The sequence below is a fragment of the Triturus cristatus genome, chromosome 4_1 (assembly GCF_964204655.1).
Source record: "Triturus cristatus chromosome 4_1, aTriCri1.1, whole genome shotgun sequence".
Lineage (NCBI taxonomy): Eukaryota > Metazoa > Chordata > Amphibia > Caudata > Salamandridae > Triturus > Triturus cristatus.
In genome coordinates, this window is record NC_140585.1 from 678,441,957 (window position 1) to 678,456,488 (window position 14,532).

At 41.9% G+C, this 14,532-nt stretch overlaps 1 protein-coding gene across 3 annotated transcripts in view; it reads left to right on the top strand.

Annotated features, from left to right (window-relative positions):
• The window catches only part of ASZ1 (ankyrin repeat, SAM and basic leucine zipper domain containing 1), a 1,654,265-nt gene that overhangs the window by 1,061,115 nt on the left and 578,618 nt on the right, over positions 1–14,532 (top strand). For all 3 annotated transcript variants that reach the window (XR_014981315.1, XM_085653129.1, XM_085653130.1), the window contains exon 7: positions 4,026–4,159. Coding sequence is in view for 2 of the 3 variants with exons in the window: in XM_085653129.1 (XP_085509255.1) it covers positions 4,026–4,159 (134 nt within the window). In the remaining variant the exon portion in view is untranslated. The remainder of the gene's footprint in view (positions 1–4,025; positions 4,160–14,532) is intronic.

A 14,532-nucleotide genomic window follows, 5' to 3' on the forward strand; every position in this document is an offset into this window, starting at 1 on the left:
CATCTCTCTTTGGTATTGTGATTGGAATATGTAACTCTATTGCAAGAAAGAGGCATACGAGGGAACATGCACGCATGCGCTTGCCACGCATGCGCTAAGAATCTAATATCTGGGCTTCACACATGCGCATATTTGAGAGCACTCTATACGATCAGACATTTCGTTTTAGACTAGATCCACATTGCACTTTGCATCTGCTCGAGACCCATATGCTTTGTTTCCCCCCCCCTCCTTGTAAACCCATTTCTTTGATTTGCAAGTTTAACTTTATTAAGGAGGTAGAAGAGGGAACACGCATGCACACGCTTGCCACGCATGCGCGAAGACCATCTGTCTGGGCATCGTGCATGCGCCCAATCGAGAGACACCCGCGCACACACCTGCTCCAGATTTGTACCGGAAACAGATACCGCCTTAACGAGGCACACCGGGACTAAAAATGGAGCCTGTACCAAGACGCGGTTCCATTCCAGACAGGAGGACGGTTGGGGTAGGTTCGTAAGAGGCCACACCAGAGCAAAACTGTAAGTAGCGCTGCACCCGAGGCTGAATTTAGGGCACCAGTTTTTTACTTTACTCATATCTAGAACACACGGTCTAAAACCTAATAATATGCTGATATTTACTGAGGCTTCCACTTATTCATTACTCCTCATTCAGCCCAAGAAGGTGTGAACGCTCGTCCCCTAGTCTATGGAGCAACTTACTCCTCACTTTAGGTGAGTGTTGTGATGTGTACATGTGTGGTTCACCGCAGTTGGGCATTGCGATACAAATGGGGGATGAGTCGTCATCACCCCTACCATGTCGCTACTATCTACCTACCAATGTTACAATTTTGAGTGTTTTGGGTATTATTACACACTATACCTCGATGGGAGAACCTTGGGATTAGTGGGTGACTCCGAGTGGCGGCGGGAGGCCATCCACATTAAGATACATCTACCTTGTGGATGGCCACCCTGTTTGCTTATCGTTGAGACCCTACATCCCATTCACTCTTGAGGGGAATCTGTGTTTCCTGTACACCGCTGTTTCGTACCCAGTTTTTTATCTATTTATGTTTAGTTTGAGGACAGATTTGGGGCAAGGTTATTTTCCCCTGCACCCATAAAACCTTGATATATTGTCCTTTTTCCTTTCTATTGGTTTTTATGTTTACCTAGGCAATATCCAGGAGTGATCTTAAATCTGACAGAACACATAGCAGGGCTATTTTGACCTTGCACGCCCGGATATACACTGTGGGTATTATCCCCCAATTCACATCCACGCACACTTCACTTTTGAGTTGGTCCTGAGGAAGCGCCACGGATCCGGTTGGACCGCAGGGGCGCGAAACATGTCGACCACATTGACCATTTTGTAGTTACCTGTTGGGACATTAAGCCCACTAAGGTAACACCCAACCTACGGGTTTTTTAGCCTGTCAAGGGTGCCAACCCCTCTTTTCTATTAAACTATATCCTTTGAGCAACCCTTAGACATTTTTAATATATCACGTTACACTACTGCACCACTATTAGTTTTAGGACCCATACCACACACCCGCATGCACCAAACGGCGTTTTCTCTGAAAGATCTCCGCTAAAGTGACCCTTCGGGGGACCCGTAGTGCATTGCAGCGCCGGCCCGACGAGGAGCAAAACACCCGATGATGAAGCATGACACCTCTTGGGGTGTGTGAGGGCAACATGAGAAAAGCTCTGCTTTCCCTCTCAACCCTTGGGTCTCATATAGCCTAGGACCCTCTTTACATACGTTTTTCTGTTTCCTCTCTTCTCTACTCCTTTGGAACAGTGTCTCCCTTTTTGATTGGCATAGATGATACACGGAGCACAGACACAGGACCATAACAAGCTCCTGGTCCCCCCCTCTCTTTTTTCATATAGACATATCACTACAGCCCTGAGGAAGCCCTAGGCCGGATGGCCATGTAATAGGGCGAAACACGTGTTGGCTGTATCTTGCTGTTGCTCAACCCTGAGAAAGTATCAGTATCCTATGCAACCGCAAATAAACACATTTTGCATTGATTCAAGACTGTTCTTTATGGAATTTTCTCCGCAAACACTAACCAATAATTAAGATTTGTCCTAAACATCCTCTTGAAACTTCATTACTACCAGTAGGGCGGGGGATCGCCCAATGTTAAGGACAAATACTCAACGTATATTACGCTCAATAATACGGTTACTAAGGGATCGGGACCACTTTTTCTCCCCCTTTTTCTCTCTGAGCACTTTCAGTACTGGTGTGAAGTTTTTAGGGGACGTTGTTTGATTACAAAATAAAATCGACACTTTTGCTTCTGTACTCCTGCATGTATTTTCATGTAATGAAGGAGCATTTCGCGAGCATTTCAAAACGCCACAAATTGTTACGGTTTGCAAACACACACATTTTTGTATTGGAACCTCTGTCATAAATGCAAGCTAAGCTTACAAATCACCGCGTTTATTAAAGTGCTCACCCTAACTGCAAAGGCTTCGATTTAATTAACCATATGTATCGTTTCATTACGCCAGACCCGCTCGCATGCCTATTAGGCTATGTTGAAGCAATCCCCGATGCCAGTCGCCGCGTAGTGGCGATGTTGCTGCTATTGGCAAAGCGTAGGGTGGTTATACACTGGGGTCGCAAATCTGCACCATTGGCTAAGACGTGGCTTGGTGATGCAGCACACTGCCCAACACACTCGACTGTGTACAGGTGCCATCTGGTGGCATATCTCTGCCGACTGGACGACCCTGATGAACATTAGCTCCCTAATGAGACCTCTCAATGTGCACCATCGTGAGAGGCCGTGTGTAGCAGCCATGATACTGTATGCATATGCCCACACCCTGTGATACTGTACTCTATATATGCTTGTAGCGCATTGTTTATGCCACATAGCTTCTTCATGTACTGCTCATCGTGTTGCCGAGTTATGCTGTTGTCGCAATGGATACTGCCAACACTGTATGCTGGAACATGCCAAACTACATGTGTATTGTAATATGCATAAAGTTCAATAAAAAACTTTTTGTTTAAAACATATGTACAGTTTGTGCAAATATGTGCATCTAGGTGTAGATGTTCAATCAGTTTTACAGTGGCACTGTAAATTGGCAGCCAAGGTGTTTGTGCTGCAGGGGACTGAGCTTTCTTGTCCTCTAGTCTAGACAAAATAAACATGCATATATGTCCTTGATCCCAAAGCGCATGTCCTGGATTTCTGGCAGAATGAATTGCATACCAATAGCTTTACTGTGGTATTAAGTGCTATACAAATGCAACAATGACTGCTCATTTTGTGTTAAGGGTATTTCTATCGAGCAGACATTGCCACATGGATCGCAGGAATGCTTTACAAATAGCATTGTAGGTTAATAATAATAATAAAAAATGCTCTTCTACAGCGGTTTTCTATAAGACCATAAAGAGAGAGAGGGAGAAGTTAGAGATTTTTAGGGAGCAGGAAACGGCCGAAAAGATGTATCCTTGGAACTTTGCAAAAGTTAAGAAGTGTAGCAATCCGGGTGGACGTCGTAAGAATTTTGAGGTAGTAGAATACGCTCAATTCACAGTTTATCTTCAAACAGGGTATAGAAATGCCCTCTTTCCCCTACATGGTCTCTAGTGTGACAGTGTTAATTAGAGATACATTGCGGTAGTGGGTGTGTGCGGTGAGATGGGCACCTACCACAGAGCAGCTGTACTGGACCCATCATACTCTTTTCATATAATTCATCTAATGTCGATGAGACAGCGATGAGCTTTTAGATGGAAAGATCAGGTAACTTTAATTTAGGCACCCTAAAGTTCATTGTTTTTAATAATATACTAGTCTAAACAATCATGCTGGCAGTTGATGGTAGCATCTTTAGAAATGAAGATGACAGTTAAGTTTCTTTGCTTTGTCCATTTGAAGTTTTTTTCCCTCCAAATGGGCTATTTTGTAATGTCTATTGGTCTTTCATTCTTCTAAATATTTTGAAATCGTTATAGATCATATTGTACGATTATTGGTCTCTTTTCAGCTTTTCAGTATGCTTTCGTTATCTAAATTATCTTCAAATGCTATACATGGAAAGTTCCAAAATGTGACTAAAGAGGAAGCAATTTATAAATACTTGAGAGCTGTACCAGATGGTAGAGGTGACCAACGCATCAGGTAAGGAAAATGAGTTGCATTTCAGATTTTCAAAGTAATTTTTTAAAAAGCCTTTTCATAATTTGATTTGTACAATATTTATTTCTTTAATCTGTTTAAAAGTTAATCGTGCGTGAGGAGGTTAAAAAAATAAAAGAACCTCTGCGAAACGTAGTGGCTTTTTATATTGATTTCCTTACAATTCAGTGAATGGCGGAATTTGTTATAACATACCGTATAATGTACTGTTTTCTAGTATACACAGGGATAAGACTGTGCCATCGTCTTCTAGACAATAAGGAGATACACTCTTTATGAAAAGATAAGCCTATATCTGAATGAAACACGTTAGTTGTAGATTCCTTACCTTAGAATTACCCCCAGGCGTCAGACTGGATCCGGAAAGTTTTTCGTCAGTAGTACCTCTGCTCGTTGGAAGGTGGCGTTGGTCGGCTAAGCGTTCATCGTTGGCGTCGTGTCGCCGGGATGACGTTGTGGCAGCTACTTAGATGCCGCCCTCGCGCGCTAACATCATTTCTTTCTTTTTCCGCACCAGCCAGCGCAGATCTGGGAAGAACGGTACCTCCAGTCACTTTTGGACTGACTTTTTTCTCAACTTTTGTCGACTTCTTTTTAGAGTCTTTGACTCCTGGTGCACGAGGGATGCCCGGCTTCAAGGCATGCGGTTCCTGTAACCGACTGATGCCGGTGACGGATCAGCACATTCCTTTTTCACCTGTCATCCTGGTTAAGCTCTGTGACTGGGGGAAACGATGCAGGGACACCGGGCCCTCTGAGGTAATCAACGCCGCCTGCCTGTGCACTGTGTAAGTACATCACGCGGCCTATCTGGACTCTTGCTCTGTGGCAGGCTGCCCCTCTCACTCCTGGCCCCCAACACCAGCCACCGTGGGGGGACAGGAGGGGCTCCACTGCCGCGGGGCTGCATCTCCTTACTCCAACGGCCGTGCTGCAGTCTCTTGAGTTGGGCTGGCCAACAACTCCTTTTGCTCACCTTAGGCCCCGGCCGACACATGTAGGTAGGCCGCTCACTTTTTTCTACCTCATTGGCTTCCAAGACTGCTCACGCCTCGCCGAGCCCCGTGGTCACACATCAGTGGGCTGGTGCTACACTGTCAGTTCCTCAGGTAAAGGGATAATGCGTCGGATTATGTGGGATTTATACAAAGGGTTGTGGGAGCCCCTTTAGTGAGCGGCCATCTTCCACGCCCCTCGCCCAAGTCATTCTTGTGGCTCCGGAGTGAACATGGAGAGTATGGTTTCCCCAACTTCTGAACTGAGCATTGGTCCTCCAATCAGGCTGCCCTTTTGGGGTAGGGTCTACTCATGGACATTATTTAGGGGTTGCCTGGAATGCCCCTTGTGATCCCTGGCACTGCCTTTGCAACCTCTAGAGTCAGCAGTGGCAAAATCCCTACCAGGAAGAGAAGCAGCTCGTCCTTATAGACGTATGTGGGGACTTCACTCCCCTTGAGTACAAATAGCTGGGATATGACTTTTCCCTTGCAGCTTAGTAACTTAAAAAAATGCTTTTGAATGTATGTATGTTGTGTGTATGCTTGCAGTTTTGAGTGTGTGTGTGTATGTGTGAATACTTGTGTATGTGTGAGTGAAAGTGAAGGTCAAAGGGCACGTTAAGTCACTTCCGCTTCCCCAGGCATTTTGGGTATTTGACCTCCATGGATCAACTGTCACAGCTGCAGGGCATGCTTCTATACCCCACCCTGGGCATGTTCAGCCTTCAAGCATGGAGATTAAGTGGTAGCAATTGACAGTCTTTGGCCTTCCTGCAGAAGTCTTTGATGTCATTCTGGCAGCCATTCCTCAACCTAGACAGTATACGCCTGCCATTGTGACAAATTTGTGGCTTGGCATTCTACCAAAAATGTTGATTCCTTTTTGCACCTTTGTCCTCCGAGGTGGTGGTAGTGTTCTTTTGTTAGGCTGGTAAGCCTATGCTCTGGGCACAGTTAAAGGGTACCTTTTGGCCATGTCGACTTTCTTGTGGTTTCCGGATTAGTTCTACCTGTTCGAGTCACCTGTTGTGACCTGTTTTCTCAAAGGTCTCTAACTCACTTCCCTCTAAACCGTTCATTATGCCCCAATGGGGCCAGAACTTGGTTTTGACTTTTTTGATGTGCTTGTCATTCGAGCCTATGCATAGCTGCCCTTTCTGTCTTTTGACTTTCAAAACAGGGTTTCTAGTGGCCATTACATCTGTTTGGAGGGTTATTGAGCTACAAACACTCTCCTTACAGGATGTGTTCCCCAGATTATCTGGTTCTGAGAACAGGTGTTTCTTTCTCACCGAAAGAGGTGACACCCTTTAACGTAGGCCAGACCATAACTCTGCCAGCCTTCTATGCTCCACCTTAACCCTTCCAGAAAAGAGACTACACCTTCTGGACCCCAAAAAAGCATCATTATTCTTCATCGATCATGCCAAAGAGTTCTAGATAAACAATCAACTCTTCGTTGGGATTGTTGAGGCAAAGAAAGGAAAAGCAAGCAAATTAGGACCATCTCAAAATGAATGGTGCTCTGCATTAAAATCTGCTATGCACTGGCCAAAAAGCAACACCGTGAGGCCTTGCACACTCAGTCTGGCCAAAGCTGCAACCACTGCATTTGCTCGCAGAGCTCTTGTCCTGTCAGGCTGCAACGTGGATGTGTCTGCACACGTTTACCAACCACTACTGCCTGTCTAATCAGGTTCTTCTTAACTGGCACTTGGCCCGTTCGGTTCTCCGGGTCTAAATCTGTTTGCAGACCCACCTCCGGTGACATTGTTGGCGTATCTATTCTGAGGTAAGGAATCTTCAGCTAGGAGTCTCCATCGGATGAACAAGTTTCTTACCTTTTTCAACGCCATATTTGGTAGTCACTCTAGCCGCAGATTCCTTATATAGGGTGATCCTTAGTGTCTGCACACCAGTCCGTCAGCAGTCTATTGTGGTTCTATGCTTCTGGCACAGAAATGTGATGAAAAGAAACTGATGTCAGCACGCTGGAGTGACATTTATATAGGCACCGCACACAACTTGTAGCGTGAATGACACTGATGTACAGTTGAACTATGCCACCTACCACCACGCAGAGGCACTGCTCAAGATTTTCCGGATCCAGTTAGACTCCTGGGGAATATTCTAATATTCTAAGATAAGGAATCTGCATCTAGATAGTCTCTACCAGATGAGGCGTTACCGAAGGTAAGTAACTTGTTAGTCTGGTTGAACCGGACAGTGATCCCACTTATGATGGTGTCTTCTGTGGAAAACAACCAAATCCTGGGACCAAAGGGATGATACAGGTACAACACAACTTCCGTTGCCTTTCGACTGGCTATTAGCACTTTTGGGTAGTAAGTGCCATAGCTTCATTAGCACCCCGCAGTATTACCATTGTATTGCCTACATTAATATAACATTTGATTTACTGTTCTCATTGACTTTGTTCTTGTGATGTGCGGTTCTTTCACCCATTTTGGGTAACACTACTACCTCTTCTATAATTGGATTTCCTAGTGATACCGGCACTCACTTTCTCTGTAGGCATCATCGGATCGCTAATCGTGATCAGATTTGACTTCTTTCTGAATAGTTTTGTTCGCACCTTGACTTGACATGGCTGAATTCAACGATGAGAGGGACAAGCTTTTTAACGATATTTTCTCTGGACAGGGGATTCAATCTAGCACAACACCTATGACTGAAGCTAAACCATCTGGTTTAAAACAATTATTCATTAAACTTGAAAGATTAAGGAAGGCTGAATTGTCTAGATGGTGGGACCTTACAACTCTGAAGAAATACATAGAGATCGGACAAGTACCGAGAGGGTTGAGAGTAATCATCTTCCCAACCTTCGAGGACTTAGATCCAGATCTCTTACAAGAGTGGGAAAAACTTATTTCATCCTCGTCCTTTGGTATGATGGATCTATTGATCCGACATGCGGAAAGAAAAAGAGTCAAATTGATAGAGGAGATTGAACAGATAGAGGAGGAGATAAGGAAACTCAATGCTGAAGAGGCTACTGAAAAAAATGTCAAAATCCTCAAAGAGGTGCTAAGTTCACACCAGAACTATATACGTGATAAGAAAATACGAAAACTCAAAAGAGATGCTAATGACTATAAGAACGGTCGCATATATACTTTTGCGAAGAAATTTGATGAACAAAAACCCAGAGCTGGGGTTCGAGATCTTGACAAGAAGAGAATGGATATAGATACCACAGTTAGTGACTCAGAACTATCTAGTATTGCTAGTGACAACAGTGATATCAGGATTGAGAGTGCCTCAACTCTTGGGACGGATGGGAACACTGCAGGCACCGCTTCGTCCTCTTTTTTATCGGAACTAGAGAGGTACAGGAGGGGCACCAGATTGGGATTCAACAATCAGGGTGCCAGTGCAAAAACAGGATTAGGCGGGGGGGACACAAAAACAGAATTAGAAGGGACAAAAAGAATCACAAGATCGGTGACGCGAGTGCAGAAAAAGTGAGTGCCGGTGTGGAATCTAATATGACTGTTATGACATCCTGTATTGGCAATTTGACACCTAATGAAGTTGATGCTGTATCTGTGGTTAATTTGTCCAAACAATGTTTAAGTGCAAGTGAAATCAGTGTACTTAAAAAAGGACTTAGCTTTTGTCCCATGTCTAAACCGGACTTTATTCAAATACACATAGATTTATTCAAATTTACACGAAGACTCAAATTAAAAAAGTTTTTTGACAGCCAAAACAAATTGTGTCCTATACCTATTTATACCACTAGTGTTAGTGGACAATCGATTCAAGATATTTATAACTTACAAATGCTTCTGTCACTTGATGACAGCCTTGAAACAGTTCCCGATGTGGAGGATTTACTTTCGGATCTCAACATCATCAGTAATACACAGACTGACAGTGGGTTGAGAACTAAGTCAACATTCATACCAACCTTGCCATCAGATAACATCATTGATTGCTTTTTTAGGGCGGTCACTACTGATCTTTATAAATTGGAGGATAAACTATATCGGTCTCACAGCAAATTTAGAGACAACCTTACTAAGAAAGAGAGGACCGCCTTGTCCCAATTGAGAAGTTACTCACATTTAACCATTAGGGTGGCTGACAAAGGTGGTAACATTGTCCTTATGGACAATGATTACTATCTAAAGGAAATTGAGAGTCAACTATCGGACACCAAAGCATATACTAAAGTTAAACACAATCCGATGAATGAGGTTAACACTTTAGTGGAGAGAACACTTAAATATTGGTTAGATGCTGGACTTCTCTCTGGTTTGGAATTTAGATATCTCTTCAACTCCACACCCAAAACCGCATATATATATACCCTCCCAAAGATCCACAAGAATATCACAGCACCACCGGCTAGACCTATTATTTCAGGCATTGGGGGTCCCACGGAACGTATCTCAGAATACATAGACCTTTACCTCCAACCCATTGTCCGCAAACTACCTGCCTTTATCGAGGATACAAAGGATCTTCTCAATAAGTTGGAAGATTTTCAATGGTCCAGTGATCTTACTTTAGTTACATTGGACGTCAATTCACTATATACCAGTATCCCACTTGACAAAGGCATGGAAGCGTTAACTTATTTTTTATCTAAAAGAGATGCTACTTTGTATGATCATACCAGAATGATTCTAGAACTCACCAAATTGACTTTGGAGAATAACTACTTTAAGCACCAGGATGTTTGGTATAGACAACACTCTGGTGTAGCGATGGGGGCGAAATTTTCACCCTCATTTGCAAATATCTATATGGGGTTTTATGAACAGGAACATATTTGGAAAGCAACACCACCCCATTTGACTAACCATATTGTATACTGGGGTCGATTTATAGATGACATCTTACTTACATGGGAGGGTGAGATCAAACACCTCGAGGATTTTTTATGCCATCTTAATACCAATGACTATAATTTAAGCTTTACACATAATGTCAGCAAAACAGAGATCGATTTCTTAGATGTGACATTATTTGTTGACAATGGTATATTGGAATCAAAACTTTTTCATAAAAAAACAGCTTGCAACTCGATTTTGCATGCAAGCAGTGCGCACCCAACTTCTCAAATCCGGGCCATTCCATTTGGAGAAATGATTCGGATGAGAAGGAATTGCAGTTCAGACCATGATTTCCAAAGGGAGATAGCCAATTTGAAGAAACGTTTTATCATTAGGGGCTACGACAGACGCACCCTAGACAAAGCCCACACAAGAATTAACAGGACAACAAGATCTAATTTACTTAGATCCCATAAAAGGTCAAAAAATATCTCAAAAGCGAATAAAATTGCTATGATTACACAGTTTCACTCACATAGTAATGACGTATATCGCACCCTGTTGAAACATTGGCACCTGCTCAAACTAGACCATGATCTAGATGCATACATCACCAAGAAACCCCACATTACTTATGTACGGGGTAGGACATTGAAAAATATACTTAATCGTCCCTCACGGGTAGATCGACAATTGTCTAGCACCTGGCTACCCGCCAAATCCAAAGGTTTCTTCAAATGTTCTTCGTGCAATGTATGTCAATATGCAGAAGACAAAATCACCAGCTTTAGTTATAATACTAAGAAAATACACAAAATCAATCATTTCATCAACTGCAACACTAAATATGTGGTCTACTGTATCATTTGTCAGTGTGGTCAGATCTATGTGGGCAGTACTATAAGACCCCTCAAATTACGACTACAGGAGCACATTAGAGCCATCAAAAATAATAATGCCAATTACCCTTTGGCAATCCATTATAACACCGAACATAAAACATCAGGATCAATACAGATTCGATTCCATGCTATAGATAAATTGGTTGATGATCCCCGAGGCGGCAATAAAGTTGCGGCCTTGAGGAAACTGGAGACTAAATGGCTCATTAAACTGAGGTCTGTGGATCATGGGATCAATATAGATAGAGAGTTGCATGTTTTCCTAAAAGACTAAAACACATTACTGTCAAAGTAATAGGATCTCATGTATCCATAGACCATCACACTACTTAATCTATGGAATTTGCATTCTCTATTATGACGGTATTTGCTGGTTCATTTTTGTCGTTCTAATGCATAATACTCCAATCGTTCTAATGTTATTTCTAATGATTGTGTCATATTTAGTATGTACTATAATGATTGTCAATACAATGTACACTTCCCTTTAGGTCTGTAATCTGCTCTCTGAATTGTAATAGGATTCAATGACACACTATTCTAGCTGTCCCCTTGCGAGTACTACCACCACCAGCATGTTACAACCAATGTATGCTTTTCAAGTTTTCTATTATGTATATTGACTTCAATCTAGACTATCACGAGTCACGAACTAACATGCTAGTGGGTATACACCCACATAATATGTGGCGTTTTCACTTAATTTGTTGACTGTCCATGCTTCCTCTTCTGTCGTTCGTCATCTCTTCTCTCATCTCTTTTTCACGCTCGTACTGTTACATTACTGCACTTTTTAGGTTATATTACCTGTCTACATTTACTTTCTGCCGTTTTATAATACAACATTTTCATCTCCTTGCATTACATTTTTCATATATACATCGTATCAGCGCCGTGGTCTAGTTACACCTAATGCAACTTGTTATGGTGTTTTCCTATTACATTAGTTCACAACCAGGTGTAGATACCCTGTTTGTACTTTACGTTCTTTGATGTGATAACGTTGCATTACACGTCAAAACTATGATTCACAATTGATGTGTCCGTATAGTGGGACACATGACTTTTTATTGATGGCGCTTCAAATAGGAATACATTATTCTGTGCAGTCCTCTTTCTATGTCGCAACAGTATCTTGTGACGCGGGAAGGAGGAGGTACACTTTTCCCCAGCTAGTTTATTTTAAGATGGCAACTACGTGCATCAATTGTGACTTCCCTTTGGCGCTACAGACGCTGGGCTCGTAGACGGAGCATTATTATCCGGTAAGATTGTGAGACACATATAGATGTGTTTCTTGTGTTATTATACCGTAGAACCTTCGACGACTTTCGGTTTCCATTTTTGCCTAATTGACAATATCAGGATATTCTATTAGATTAACGGTACCTTTAGCTTGTTCCTTATCTATCGTACCGTTTTTGCTTATGGTTCGTGATACCCAAACGCTTGTGATCCCATGAGTCTACTCTAATACTGCAGTACGTTTTGAATTATGTTGCATCATGGGGTCGGTAGTTCCTTTTAATTAGGGACATATATCCACCTGTACATTTCTCAGTGGGAATGTTAAATGCCCTTGCACGATTATTTGACTAGTGCCTGTATGTTTTAGACGGCTATTATATATACGTATTCCTTGTACACTTAGGTTCCTCAACTATCCCACACCTGACTGCGGTGTGCCGTGCATTGGACACTACTCTTTTTTCCTGGACTGGACTCTTGATATTACCACTACGGTACACAGTCATTCTGTGGTAGGTGAGATCACCAATACAAGTTTTGAGGGTTAATATTACTATAATCCATGTGAATTTAGCACTACTGGGACTCTAGTTATTAGTCTTCATATACCCAATATAATGTTTCATATTATTGTACACACATTACTATCACCTTCGGTACATCATGTAGCTAAATTTTACATACTCTTTGACTTAGATACTTATTATTCTCATCTAGGTTTTTGCACCAATCAATACCTATTTTGGTGCCTTCCCTCTTATGTGTTTGGATGGGTTATCATACACCATTAAGTTGCCCAAAGAATTATCGTGGTAAGTGCTATATTCTGTCTAATCACTCTTGTGGTGCTTTGTGGTATCTTGGCCTTCATGCCTGATATATTATATTATATATTTATTTTGTCCTATATTTTTTTCTTATATTTTTCTTTGTTCAGCTATCTTCATTACGTGTCTGTGAATCGACTGGATATATTGATTATTCGACCATATCTAGGTGGGTCCGGCCACATATATTAGCCCATGTTGTAAGCTTATAGGCTTTGGATATCCAGTTAGTATTGTCTCAATAGCTATCTACACAGTGCTAGCTTAATTTCAGCTGAGCGGTCTCCTTACATCTTAGCCTATATAATCTTTTCTACTTTGTACTCTTACACATTTTCAGTACTCAGACTTGGTCACGGTGATGGCTTCATCTGATTTTGCCTTTCACTTGGCCTTATTCTTGTTTTCTTTTACTGGATGTGGGTTCTATTTTTATTATTGATGCTCTTTCTTACCGGCTTATTCTGACACTTGTATATCCTGACACTTATATTCAAACCATAATCGGTGGATAACTCAGCCTTCCTTCCCCTCCCCCCTTTTGTTAAATGTTTCCTTACCTATGTTTATTTTTTGCTCATATATGCATATTTCTTGTTAACAGCCTTGAAAAAGTCATTGTACAAACACATGTACAGACGAAACACGTGTCGGCTGTTTTGGATTTGGATCTTGAACGTTTGTCTGGAAATTGATTAATAATTTGGATTTGGATCGTTTGTTTGGAAACTGATCAATAAAGAAGAAAATATGTTTTTTGGAACACTCTGCCAACCACCGTATCCTGCTTGGTTATTTGTAACTACGAACCCTCCAGAGACTATATCAACCTATATACTTATTTCAAGAAACTGATTCTCGGATTTATCTGACAGTTTCGAGGTTATCTAACATAAAGGGTGTGCTTGAAAGCTGATTCTTTCTTTAATAATTATGCGGACTAGTCGATCTTTCGACTGGCTATTAGCACTTTTGGGTAGTAAGTGCCATAGCTTCATTAGCACCCCGCAGTATTACCATTGTATTGCCTACATTAATATAACATTTGATTTACTGTTCTCATTGACTTTGTTCTTGTGATGTGCGGTTCTTTCACCCATTTTGGGTAACACTACTACCTCTTCTATAATTGGACAACTTCCGTTGCCGACCTTTTTAAAAAGTTTTGGTAGATTTGTTACCAACAGTATGAGCATTGCGTGCCAGCACAATTGTAGTAGGTCACAAGGCTATGTAAGGCACTGTCTCAAGCTAAGAACTTCAGACGCAGACTTAATGATATTATCTCACCACAACCTTTTGCCAATTACAGGGACATTGACACCGTCATGAACCTTTCTACAGACCTACAAACCTACACCACCTTCCGCAGTACTGATCCATATCTGAATATGATGTGTTAAAAAGGTGTATTGTTTCAAGAAATTTGCATGCTGGTTGTTAAATCTTTCAAATACCATTAGGAAGTTGGTTCCTTATTAGCAATGGGAATATTGCTCCACTCCACGTTGAGATTATTTACCTTCATCTAAAGTATTTCAGTACTATAAATGAACTACCCCGTTCAGCCCA